The sequence below is a fragment of the Nicrophorus vespilloides genome, unplaced genomic scaffold (genome assembly GCF_001412225.1).
Source record: "Nicrophorus vespilloides isolate i.1.1-1 unplaced genomic scaffold, Nicve_v1.0, whole genome shotgun sequence".
Classification (NCBI taxonomy): Eukaryota; Metazoa; Arthropoda; class Insecta; order Coleoptera; family Silphidae; genus Nicrophorus; species Nicrophorus vespilloides.
The window spans coordinates 107,904-120,957 of NW_017098544.1; the positions used below are offsets into that span (position 1 = coordinate 107,904).

The window sequence follows — 13,054 nt, forward strand, 5'->3', positions numbered from 1 at the left end:
TATGTGTTTGTCCACAAAACTCCGACCACTCACATGCACATCTACATCCCCATCCAACGTGGAGGACGTTAATTATTCTCTGATGCGTTGCGAATGCAGCAGCTCATTAAGCTGCGGCTAATTCCTGCAAGTTGCTGAAATGCTTTGTATTAGTGGGGGTGCGAAACCGTTCAAAAATATAATCATTTAGTAGGTCAGCCGACATTGATGTATGTCTTTGTCGAGCACTTAGATAGCTAATGTAGCTAGCGTTTTGCATGATAAGGAAATGGTGGATTCAGTCGAACATACGAAGCTGCCTTTATCTCCATCACGGCAAGCCGATCCGACGAATGGAGCCTCCATCCTTAATGGCGCGGAGGGTGCAGCCGCTTCGTTCGTTTTTTTGCCTCCTCTCTTCTTTATAGTTTTATTTATAGGGTCAGATAAAAGTCACAAGGATCCTTGGCGGCGGCTCTTCTACTGGCGCTTCTAAATTCAAACATAACCGTAAAATATTTAGAAATCAATTATCAATATAGTAAATACATAGAAAGAAAATTAACATCTTATATAACTGTAGGAAAAGAGAAAAAATATAAGAAAAATTAATGATAATATATTTTTAAAATAATATAAGATTATAGAAGATTATAGAAGAACAGTAAGCCGCTAAAAATATTATTGTTATAACCTAGATTTTTCTAATAATATTGATTTTTTTTAATAATTATGATTTTTTCGGCATTTTTAATAGTTTGTATAAGTAAATCAAATAAAAAAATACTTTCAAATATAGCGAAAGATTTAAAAAAAATATTATAAGTTTCGATCGTCTTCATTAAATGTATATTTTTAACATTCTCATTGTTAATATAGAAGAACAGTAAACCGCTAAAAATATTATTGTTATAACCTAGATTTTTCTAATAATATTGTTTTTTTTTAATAATTATGATTTTTTTCGGCATTTTTAATAGTTTGTATAAGTAAATCAAATAAAAAAATACTTTCAAATATAGCGAAAGATTTAAAAAAAATATAAGTTTCGATCGTCTTCATTAAATGTATATTTTTAACATTCTCATTGTTAATATTATTATTAAACTTTGGATTTAAAATACAAGTATTGACATACCACATTTTTTTACAATATAAGTAATCTAAAAAATTCGTATATTTTTAAAGATTTTATAACATTAAATATGATATTAATTTTAATTCAATTATATGCAGTTATTTATTGTTCAGTTACATTTCTGTTAGATCAGTTAAAAAATAATAATTTAGTGTGGATAATGAATTGTAATTTAACAATAAATTATTATAATTAATTAGAAAATTTCATAAATAATTACAACAAATATTGAACATAAAAAAATAATTGGTTTTACTAATATTTCAAACCGGACTAATTCAGGAAGTAAATACTTAAAAAAATAAACCAAATATAGATATTGAAAATAACTTTGACTTACTGATGTAAAATAGACATAACTTTTGTAATTAAATATACATTTTTATTAATTATGAGCTTTATTGTGAAGAATATAATAAAAATATAGGTAAAAATTATGAGCGACCAAACCAATGCAACTAATTAATTATTATTTATTAATGCATTTAACAACGAATTATAAGCATAATTCCGATTTATATAATTATTTATAAATTTCATAATATATTCAATTATAATTACAGAACTATGAGCATTTATTAGCAGGTTCACCGTAATTATTTAATATATTAATTGAAGAATAACTTTTGTAATAATTTTATTAGATAATATTATATAAACCTGTTGTCAGTAGATCTTTATAATGGGTGATTTAGGTGTATGTTTTATTTACTTTTAGTGACTTTTGCTACAATCGTTATAATTTTTATATTACGGATATATTAAGATTTTGATTATAATTTTTTCATAATACTATTATATGTATTATTAATAACTTATAATTATTTGTATTAAAATAGATTAAAATATATTGGTAATGTAAAATACGACTACGATTTAATATAAATTGTATAGTCTTAAAGTTATTTACAATCATTCTACAGTGCCGAACGTCTCGTATAAAATGACTTTCAATGCCTATTGATTTTAGCTTTGTGGGAAAGCGTGGAAAGAAAATAGAAAATAATGAAAGAGTAAATACGTTAAAAGAACCCTGGATAAATAGTATTCTTTGAAGCGCACGTAGGATAAATAGTTCAAAATATTGTATGATGCACTTTTAAAAATATAAACTATTTATAAAATTGCATTTAAGTTAAAAAACACAATTTCTTTAAAACATAAAAATAGCAACATTTAAATATCCGAAACGAAAATTAAAAAATAAACTATAAAACAAAACCATTTATTTCATAATCTATTAAAATGAATATCTATAGAAATAATATTTATTTAAAATAGTAATTTGCGTATTTTCTTTACATATTATTAAGTAATATATCCAGAAATAAATTAAATTGACTCATGAAGGGAAAAACGATAAAAAATAATTAAAACCTTAACAAAAACTAAAATTTATTGAAATTGATAATTTTATCCGTATTCATTTTTACATACAGCGTGTACTAAACTGTAATTCAGTGTATGTCAAAAGGTTAATGAATTTAATATATAATTTAATATAATTAAATCCGAAATATTTTTGACATTTATTTATTTTTTCATTCGTAACTAATTGAACAATTACTTCATAAATACTTTAATAATAATATTTTTTAAATTGGAGTATATCAAAAGGTTGTCTACTTTTTGACATACGTTGATATAGAAAACCCTACAACCGACATCCCGACAATCAAATTCCTGACAATATTAAAATCCTGACAACCATATTTTATTATTTGACATAGACTTATTAATAATATACCTTAACGATAAAAAATAATCTAAAATACAATTATATTTTGATTGAAAAACTTATTATTGTTATATAAATTTGCACATCGTCAATTTAAATTTATAAAATAAAATGTGAAAAATTTAATACAGCCATAATAAATACCGATAATTTCTGTTTGGCAGAAAAATATTCCATTCCATATGTATACAAATAAAGTTATATGACTTTAAAAAAATCGCATATAATAACGAGTTTTATGTAAAATCATAAAATATGAGAATGCGTTATTTTGAATTCGTCAGCACGTGGATTGCAACGATTTTATTTCGATTTTTATCGGTTTCATTTCTTAACTGCTACTTACATGTTATTGATTTTTAGTATTCACGTTATGAGAAGTTTCAGAAAAAAATATGTATCTTTTATGTATTGGATAATTGCAATTATTTACGATTGTATGTATGGATGATCACATTTAAAAAGGTTGTATGGGCTTATTCCTCCAGTATCTAATATTCAAATAATATATCTTTGAAAAAAAAGGAATATAATAAAACATCTGTTACTCGTTATATCGATAATAATGTTCTGTTCTGAAAAAATAAGAATATATTAATATATTTTGACAAATAACTGATATTTGAATGGATAAATTGAGTCGCAAAAACTACTTGCATAAGTAGCAAGTAAACAAAAGGAATTATTATGAAAAGTGGAAAAATGAACAAATTTTCATATAAACAAATATTTAAATATTTAAACTTTTATATAAAAAGATTTAATAGATACAATTAATAAATATTGACGAAAATTTAACTAATCTATACAGAGTTGAGAATTGAAGACGTAATTAAAAGTTTTTTAGTAAATTGCCAGAAAGGTTTTTGAAAAAAGTGTCTTATTTGAAAAGCGCTTTTTGAAATTAAAATTTGCTCAAATCTTAAAACATATACTGTACTCTCATCATCCTGTCACTCTGACGACATTCTTAATGCGATACTCCAAGAACCGTTATTATACTTCTACCCGCCATAAATTGGCTCAGTACTTTTTTTCATTTTCAAATGTATTGGGCCCCGAAATTTACTTTTATGAAATCTTACTTTATGAGACCTTATGAAATCTTACCACGCTTTCTTTCATTTCTTAAACAAAAAAAATCTTGTCTCAAATTTTTGTTAAAATTCCAAAACCGGTTTCGTAGAAAAATTGAAATTTGAAAAAGTCGGTTTTTGTACAAACCCTAGTTATCAATTTGCATGTTCGAAAATATAAATTTTATTTGAAACTCAAAGCGATTTTTGTTTCAGGTATAAACTATTTAAAAATATATGGAAACAAAACTTCGGAAATATTTGCGCATGAAATAGTTGTATGTGACACACATATTTATTGTTCCAGAGTTTATATCAATTTCTATTATGTAGTACGTATACATTTTTTTAATATGTATGCATACGTGTAGTTTTATGACTTGTTTTATTTTTTTGCAATTAAATATTAAAAAAACACTAATATTGCTGGAACTTCGGATAAATAGACCAGCCGTCTAATCTGGATAAAATGTATTAGTCTCGATGTGTCCCGATTAAGCGGAATCGACTGTATATATTACTGAATAAACCCAATTTATAACATAAATATAAATGAATATGAATAAAGTAGAATTATACATTTGTAGTTAAAATGTATGTCACTTCACATAATATATATGTTTCTATATACATATTATAAATAATATTTTCAGAATGTACATTCAAATTTGATGTGTGTGTATCCAAATATCAATATTTGAAGAGTATATTAATATTCAAAATATAGATTATTGGCACTGATATATGAACTAGCGATGCTATGAGAATAAATCAGTAGGGAGTCAAAGTAATGAAATTGCAGACTATATAGACTCAATTATAAATCATATTGCCATTACATGCCCCAGAGCATATCGTATATATAGAGACATGGCTGGTCTATTGGAATTCGTTAATAACGAAAACTCGTTACAAACTCAAAAGAATATATTTCTTTATTAAACAGTTAATTTATTTACTTTTTGTATTAGATAGTTCCTAGTGATCCTACATTTTCATAACAATTAATTACCTACAAAAAATATAAATTTTAGTAGTTCTCTGAAAATTATATTCAGGGTTTCGATTTATGGCGCACTTAATGTATCAGAATTTTCTGCGGCGCCCCAATTCAAAACATTGCTCTATCTTAGCGCGAATATTATGTAAATAGTAGCTTTTCTTCTATTTTCGCGGCGCATTTGTAGCAAACACAGCTTGGGAACGCCTGGTATACTTAAAATAAAATAACAATTAATTAAATGTCTAATAGCCGAATGGTTAAGTCGCCCTACCCACGTGCCAGTGGTCAAATCCAGGTCAAGCCAGACCCTTTGTGATCCCTCTCGGTGCTTGCAGCAATAGGGCCATCTTTCATCACAGATGGACAGTCATATGAATGAGGTTCAGCATATAGACCTTCAGCCAAGTCGATGGACAGTGGAATAGTGGAATCGCAGTGTATCAATATGCTACTGAAGTTAACCTACAAGACGATAGCCAACTCACAAATTAAAAATTAAAAATCATCATAATGGTAACTATCCACCGGGAAAGATTACCTACGTTATGTCAACAGCGATCTTAAATTTATTCAATGTTCACATTGATGAACAGATTGTGAATAAAATTACACGACATAAAAAAATAAATAAATAAGTAATATACATATATTTTGTTAAATCTTAGATACAGGGAAAAGAAAATACCGGATTTCTATTTTTAACCTAAGTATTATATCTCAATACTGTAGTACACTTGGTATCAATCAATAAAATTATTATCACAATTAATAAAGAAAATTAATTTACCGTACAAAACTTGATATTACTTTCATAATGGCACTAATTAAATCCCAATTTATTTACTACTTTTTCTTAACAAATCAAGAACTTGAATAATGAAAGCAATTGATTTTTACAACAAATAATTACATTTTTAATAGAATTAATTTTGAGGTATATAAACATTCTTAATTAGATTTAAATTTTGGTATAATGATTGCAATAATAATGCGAAAATTAATTTCTTTAGTTAATCATTCTGCATATATTCTATGAACAATAAAAGTTCAATGTTTCAATGTACTGTTTTAATTGCTTGTTTCATATATTGCAAATTTAAAACCGCTTCAATAATTTCCAGCGCTCGGACAAACATTTGCCTATCAAATATTTGCATGGATGCAACAAAGTCAAGCTGAAAACTTTCGTTTTATAGACATGCCTATATTTAAGCATAATTAGGCGTCAACTGGTGTCCAAGCATAATTAGCTTTGTTTGTATATAATTATGATGAAAAATATCTGTAGATTAATTTAATTAAAAAAAAAATAAAGGCTAATAAATAAACTTTTCAAACAAAAACGTTCTTAATTTTTTAAACAAAAGAGATTTATTTTCAATAGTTAATTTAGGGCGACTAATAGCCGAATGGTTAAGTCGCCCTACCCACAATTTAGTGGGCGCCGGTTCGAATCCTGAACAAGCTAGGCCCTTTATGAGCCCTCTCGGTGCTTGCAGCAATAGGGCCATCGTTCATTACAGATGGACAGTCAAATGAACGAGGTTCAGCATATGGACCTTCAGCCAAGTCGATGAACAATAATAGTGTTAAGGATAGCAGCAGATTCACAGTCAAAGGAAATAGTGGAATCATCAATATACTACTTAAGTTAACCTACAAGACGACAGCCAACCAACAAATTTAAAAAAATAAATTATCATAATGGGAAAGATTATCCATTTAATGTCAACCGCGATCTTAAATTTACTCAATGTTCACATTGAAGAACAGATTGTAAAAAAAATATACGATATAAAAAAGTAGTTAATTTATTGAATACAGAAATAATTCACATGGTGTGGTTTCGATCCGTTTCGATTCACTAAAGACCTGTTTAAAAATTTTGCAACATACTAAATTTAGTTTTATTGACAATATAAAAATAAATTTTAATGAATGTATACACAAAATTATTTTGATACAAACAAGTCTCTTTTTGTGCAATGTATTTTTATATGCTTTTAAAGTCCTCGATTAGTTCGGTTTTAAACGTTATATAATTGGATTATTTAGTCCATGATTGCCCAACTCAAATCATTTGGTGGGCTAAAAAGTATTGAGATTAGGTGGGCCACACAATAGTTTTTACTAAATCTAATTTTAAAATGAACGATTCGCAGCGATATGTAATGCTTCTGTAATGCATAAGATAGAACGCTGAAAACTTCAATTATGCCGCATGCGCCGCGGATTGGCATACTTGATTTAGTCACTTATTCTGTACATCACTTAGTTGTTATATAAAATAGCCATATTATAGCAAAGAATAATTGTTCTATGTAGTAAATTTATTATAAAAATAAATACATTTATTGATAATAACTACATTTTATTATTAATTATTAAAAAAATAGTACTACAAGACTTATACAAAATAATACAGATTTTTTTCAACAGTTAATCTTTTGTATTTATTGCAAATGAGACAATTTAAGATTAGAGTGGATCATTTTGCAAGGGTTATTAAATTTTCCAAAAAAACACACATATTATGACTGAACACAAGTTTGTAAAATGATGTAGCGGCGTACAATCCGAGACTTCGCTTCTCCTCATCTCTCCTTAAGCGAAACATCGCTCGTTGAGCGAGTAATTTTTGTTACAATTTGTTTTGCTAATTATGCTAGGATTTAATGTATATCTAAAATCTAAATAATTATAAGTGCATAATTATTAATTGCATAATAACATAATTTTCATTCCAAAATCACAATATTTACATGCTATGTAAATGGGTTTTTTTGTATAATCTTTAAACAATGAATTCCGTTTTATTGCAGTAGTAGAAATAAATTAAGTCTTTTAAATATTATGTTTATTAAATGAACATTTTAATATTAATGTATACATTCACATTGCTTTGCATCGTTATTGCTTTCCAACCAAAAGGTCTTTCAACCATTACACGAAGTTATTATAAAAAAGCTGCAAATTCTCATTAAAGGGATGTTATACGATGTTCTTTGTATACACGTATGTACATATTATCGCAATATGTGCATGCGGAATGCGATACTACTTTACATAGTTTTATACATCGCATGTTGTGAATCTGCAGTGACACAACTAAAAAAAATGGAATGTTGAATATCAAATTCATTCGTCACATATTTTCATCGCGGTGCTAAGCCGATCTACAGGTGCAAACAGGACATGAAAAATATGTTATAAATCCACCCACAGGATGTCTGATCCCTCGAATATAGGATTTGAATCAGCGTTCATCGAATGTTACAAGCTTGAAATGGAATCGAAAAGCTGTGCGGAATATAGAGAGAAAATGTGAGTGTTGGAGTGAAACAGATGCACGAATCACGTACTAATTTCGCATTTGCTACAAAATGCCGACACCTGCGTATATAATTGTACTATTCAAAGAGGACCGATTCATTTTACTCTTTCATCTGGAGCAAAATAATTCAGATCATTCGCTATTCGTTTTTATATGGATGGCGTCAATTGGAAAACATTTTACTTTTTTTTATATCAAACGCCAAATGCTTTTCCATAGTGTTGAGAATTCTCTGTTAAATTTTTAAAATTGAATTTTAATTTTTTCGCAATGCAAATGCGATAACAATACATTTCACATATCATATTACATTATTAATAATTTGAACCTGGAATATTAAAAAAGTTAAAATAAATTAAATCAAAATTGCTAATCGGTTTCATCGAATGCAGTTTATGTATGAAATAAAAAGAAATTACCTGTAAAATTTAAAGTTAAATTAAGATATACTACACTATACTACAATGAACTCCTTTAAAATTTTGAATATATATTTCATATTTTGCAATAAATGATTTAACTTTTTATGTTCAAATAATTTAAACAATAAAACAGTCAGATTATCCTCATCATCAATTTTTTCGATTTCTTCATCTGCGTCGAAGTTTTGTAAAATAAAAATATCAAAAAATTAGGTTAAATAATAATTTTATTATAATAAAACACATATATACATAAGTTTGATCAATCGATCACATAGAAATAAAAATATTTATATACAAACATAAAATTTAAAAAAATGTTCAATATCTTCTGCCTTTCAACTTCATCAGAGCTTTCATAAGTTCGTAGCTATCCACATTCTACAATTTTCTTGCATAATCTTGCACTTTATCAATTTTTGCTAATTCTTCCTTCATTGTCTTGGGCTCTACCAAATTCTCTTCCTCATTTTTCTACAATTTTGTCTGCTTTTCTTTTGATTTCATGTTTATAAACTACTTTATTCCAAGTACTTATTACTTTTGTCCTGCATGCATATTTATCCTCGTCATATATTTTCCTGACTTTCTCCGCGATTTTAGCAATTGTCTTGTCGCTATTATCTTTTTTACTTTTAGATCTTTTTCCAGCATCATCATACTTTTTCAGAGCAATGGTCTCCTTCTGTAAATTGGCAACTTTTTTTTTCTGCAAAAAGCAGATATTTTCATTCTTATTTTCACTTAGACAATTAGTAACAACTTTTTTTAAACTGATATTAATTTTCTTCTTATTATCAACACTGAATTTCTGTCCGCTTTCTACCGATTCCTTAATATCCATAAATTGATCGTCGTTGTCTATAGCTTTATGAAAGTCAAAACTCGATTCGTGATTAACACTAGGAATATCATCATCATCCATTATTTAGATAACTTCATCTGCTTTAAAGTTATTATCCTGGGGCACGATGTATTGCACTGATAAAAAAGTTATCCATTTCAATTTTAATATTTTTCACTTGTAGTTTCACTGAAAGCTGCTGAAGAACTAATGATGTATTACAAAAATGTATGGTTTATATATATATAAATGGAAGTGAATATAAGGTATTCCCAATAATTAAAATAGGATAATAGCAATAAATACAAATTAATTGTCTCACCAACAACAATATAGAAAAATATATGTTTTGTAATATTTTAATCACTAATTTGTATTACAAAAAGTATGAAAATATGAAATTTAAAATTTCCCGCGCATTCTCCGGCGGAAAATCATTGGAATTGCCCTTTAATTGTAACTTTTTTTTTTATTATATTTTCAATATATAGTAAAAGTAACTATGTCACAATTACTTGGATATATTAAAATACATAATAATTTATTGGCAACAGGATTATCGTTAATAATTAAAGTGTTTGGTATATTACATCCAGTTTATAATCAAATACAAAATTTTCCACTTCAAGTACAATTTTACATTAACTTATTGGATGTTGAATGTGCGTATACCTTTTTTATGCATAGGCCTTTGGGGGTAAACAGAGGCACTAAAGTTGCATTGCCCTGATTACGTAGATGCATACGGCGTGCGCTTAATTGAAAGGTGCGAAAAAAAATATAGAGATATCGCACTAGTTGTATATGTTTTTTCAAGCGTTTCTGTTGACATCGGTATGTTTCAATTTAATAAAAATTGAATACATTCAGCAGGGATGCAATCGTTTTTAATTAAAGAAAATTTAATAACAAGCTTCGCGCTTTTCTAGGGTGAGAGATGTGCATTCTCCGCTTAATGTGCACCCGCCTGTAATGCAGAAGGGGCGAAGGCAGAGAGAAGTTATATAATTGGGTTTTAATTATTGCAGGCCCTACTTCGAGGAGCCATCAGCCAGCAATCCGCAGTCATCCTAATTTGCATGGCAATGGACAGATATTTATGTATGCAGCATCCGGCACGGTATCACAAACATTCCAGCAAGAAGGTAATTCATTATTAAGTTATTCTCCGCTTTGTATCACTGTCTTTTGATTTATGCATGTCATTTCATTTTCTTCATTAACTTTATATGTAAATTGTTTAAGTAAAACTTTATAATACTATAATATTTTAATGCTCATTAATACATAACATTTCCGCATTTAATCAAATTTATTGGATCAGAAATTATTTGTTTTCCATTACAATGTAAATTGATTAAGTAAAACTTTATAATACTATAATATTTTAATGCCCATTAATACATAACATTTCCGCATTTAATCAAATTTATTGGATCAGAAATTATTTGTTTTCCATTACAATGTATATTGGATTTTTGAATTTCACTTCAAGCAAATTACGTATATATTATTATTCATATTTTTCATAAATATTTACAATATTTTAGAAAAAATATTACATACGTACCTAAAGGATAAGAATCAAGAATATTTTGGATAAAAGAGAGTTTGAAGTTTTTGTATTCTATGTCTAGATTCATTTCCAGATGTTAGTGTGTTATATTTTAAGAAACATAGCGCAAATATGGATTCAGTCTTCAATATTCTTAAAAAGATATAGGACAAAATGACGCTGGTATTTGGTATTAAGATTTTTTTGAATAGCAACTTTATAAAGAAGAATAGACCAGTTATTATGAACTTATACTACTGGGTTATAGTCATATATATTGTTCCGTTAAGACGTGAAGAATAGTTTCTATTCTCTTGATTATTTTATTTAAAATCTATTTGCAACATATTATGAACTTTTACGCTCATCTCTTATTATATGGAGCTTCTTGTAGTTTTATTTTTGTTTCCAATATATATTTACAAAAAAGGAGAATTTTAAAATTTAAATTGTTTATATATTGTTATATAGATTAAATTCAAACAAATAAATTTTAATTTGTTTTTATTTTTATTTTTAATAAATGATGTAATCACACACACGTTATCAACATTTTTCATCTTCAGTGATCAAGCGATTGGTTTTCTTTAGACAGATTATGCGGGATCCAAACACCTGATCTGCAAATGCAGTACAAGGTTGGTTAAGTGTTTGACAGATCCTAGATTCTTTGACATAGATTTGCTTCCACTTCTGCCCTTAACACGTCATTGTCTAAAGTTGTTGGTCTTCCTGATCGATACGAATCGAAAATATCAAAATCTAAACATGGATAACCTTTTTTGGCATTTATAAGAAGGTCATATGAGCTAAATTGAGCAAATAAGATTATTTCTAGGTCATTATTACATGAAATATAAAATAATTCCGATACCGGGAATCGAACCCGAGCCTCCTGGGTGAGAGCCAGGTATCCTAGCCACTAGACCATATCGGATGTTCTTAGACCTACCACAGATTATTGGATCTACTGGATGACCTATTTTTGTAGTTTAAATATAAAAGCATTCCGATACCGGGAATCGAACCCGAGCCTCCTGGGTGAAAGCCAGGTATCCTAGCCACTAGACCATATCGGATGGTTATTTGAATTACTGCAGTTTTCCATACTAGACGGATGACCTACTTTTAGTAGTTGAAAGATAAAACAGTCTTGATACCGGGAATCTAATTCATGCTTCCTAGATAAGTATCCCAGCTAATAAAATCTATAAAAATTATTACTTATATTATTTTTCAAAGTCCATTCACCAATAATTGTACTTATAAAACATCATTATACTTTAAGTATAGACATACCTCGTTTATCTTTACTTTCGTTATCAATCGTCGATATAACGATGTCCTCAATTTCAATCAAAAAAATATTCCAATTTAGGGCCAACGCCCGACAATCATCATCGATGTTTGATGTCATTCATTACGTTAAAATAACGTTTGAATATTAAGAAAAAAAGAAAAGTTCCTATTGAAAAAGTATTAAGAGATAAGGATTTAAAGACATTCTAGACGCTTAGTTATTTAACTTTTGCATAAAATTTATTTCTATATTATATATTTAATTTTAAATAATAATACTACCTCCGTAGCAGGCGGCTACTAGAGTCACTTATTCCAGGTTTAAAAATATAAAATCGGACATTTATTTTGTTATTATTTAATATTTTATAATAATCTATTAATTTTTTAGTATTATATTATTGCTTTATATAAAAGAAACGAGTAAATAGATTATCTAATGTTACTTATAATGTTGATGAAATAAGTGGTAGAACTGTAAGTGGTAGAACTGTTACAAATCTTAACGGTCCGTCACGGTAAATTAATCATGCACACACAAAACGTTCAAGATAGTGTACGATATGGAGATAATGATAATGAACACACGGTATTAAACGTGTCACCGTTTATCGCGTGAATATTAACGACAGCACTTACCACGCATTTAAAGGGTATCAAATTAGC

At 27.7% G+C, this 13,054-nt stretch overlaps 1 protein-coding gene and 2 non-coding genes across 3 annotated transcripts in view; 1 reads left to right on the forward strand and 2 right to left on the reverse strand.

Moving 5' to 3' along the window:
* Positions 1-10,679, forward strand: part of LOC108562722 (trace amine-associated receptor 5) — a gene marked incomplete at its 3' end in the record, with an annotated part of 51,201 nt that extends 40,522 nt beyond the window's left edge. Inside the window, exon 4 of the mRNA XM_017921136.1 lies at positions 10,563-10,679. Within this exon, the coding sequence (XP_017776625.1) occupies positions 10,563-10,679 (117 nt within the window). The remainder of the gene's footprint in view (positions 1-10,562) is intronic.
* Positions 10,680-11,954: 1,275 nt separating this feature from the next.
* Trnae-cuc lies at positions 11,955-12,026 on the reverse strand. Its single transcript has one exon. It is a non-coding gene; the product is annotated as a tRNA-Glu (tRNA).
* Positions 12,027-12,096: 70 nt separating this feature from the next.
* Positions 12,097-12,168, reverse strand: Trnae-uuc. The gene has a single exon. It is a non-coding gene; the product is annotated as a tRNA-Glu (tRNA).
* Between the last annotated feature and the right edge of the window lie 886 nt (positions 12,169-13,054).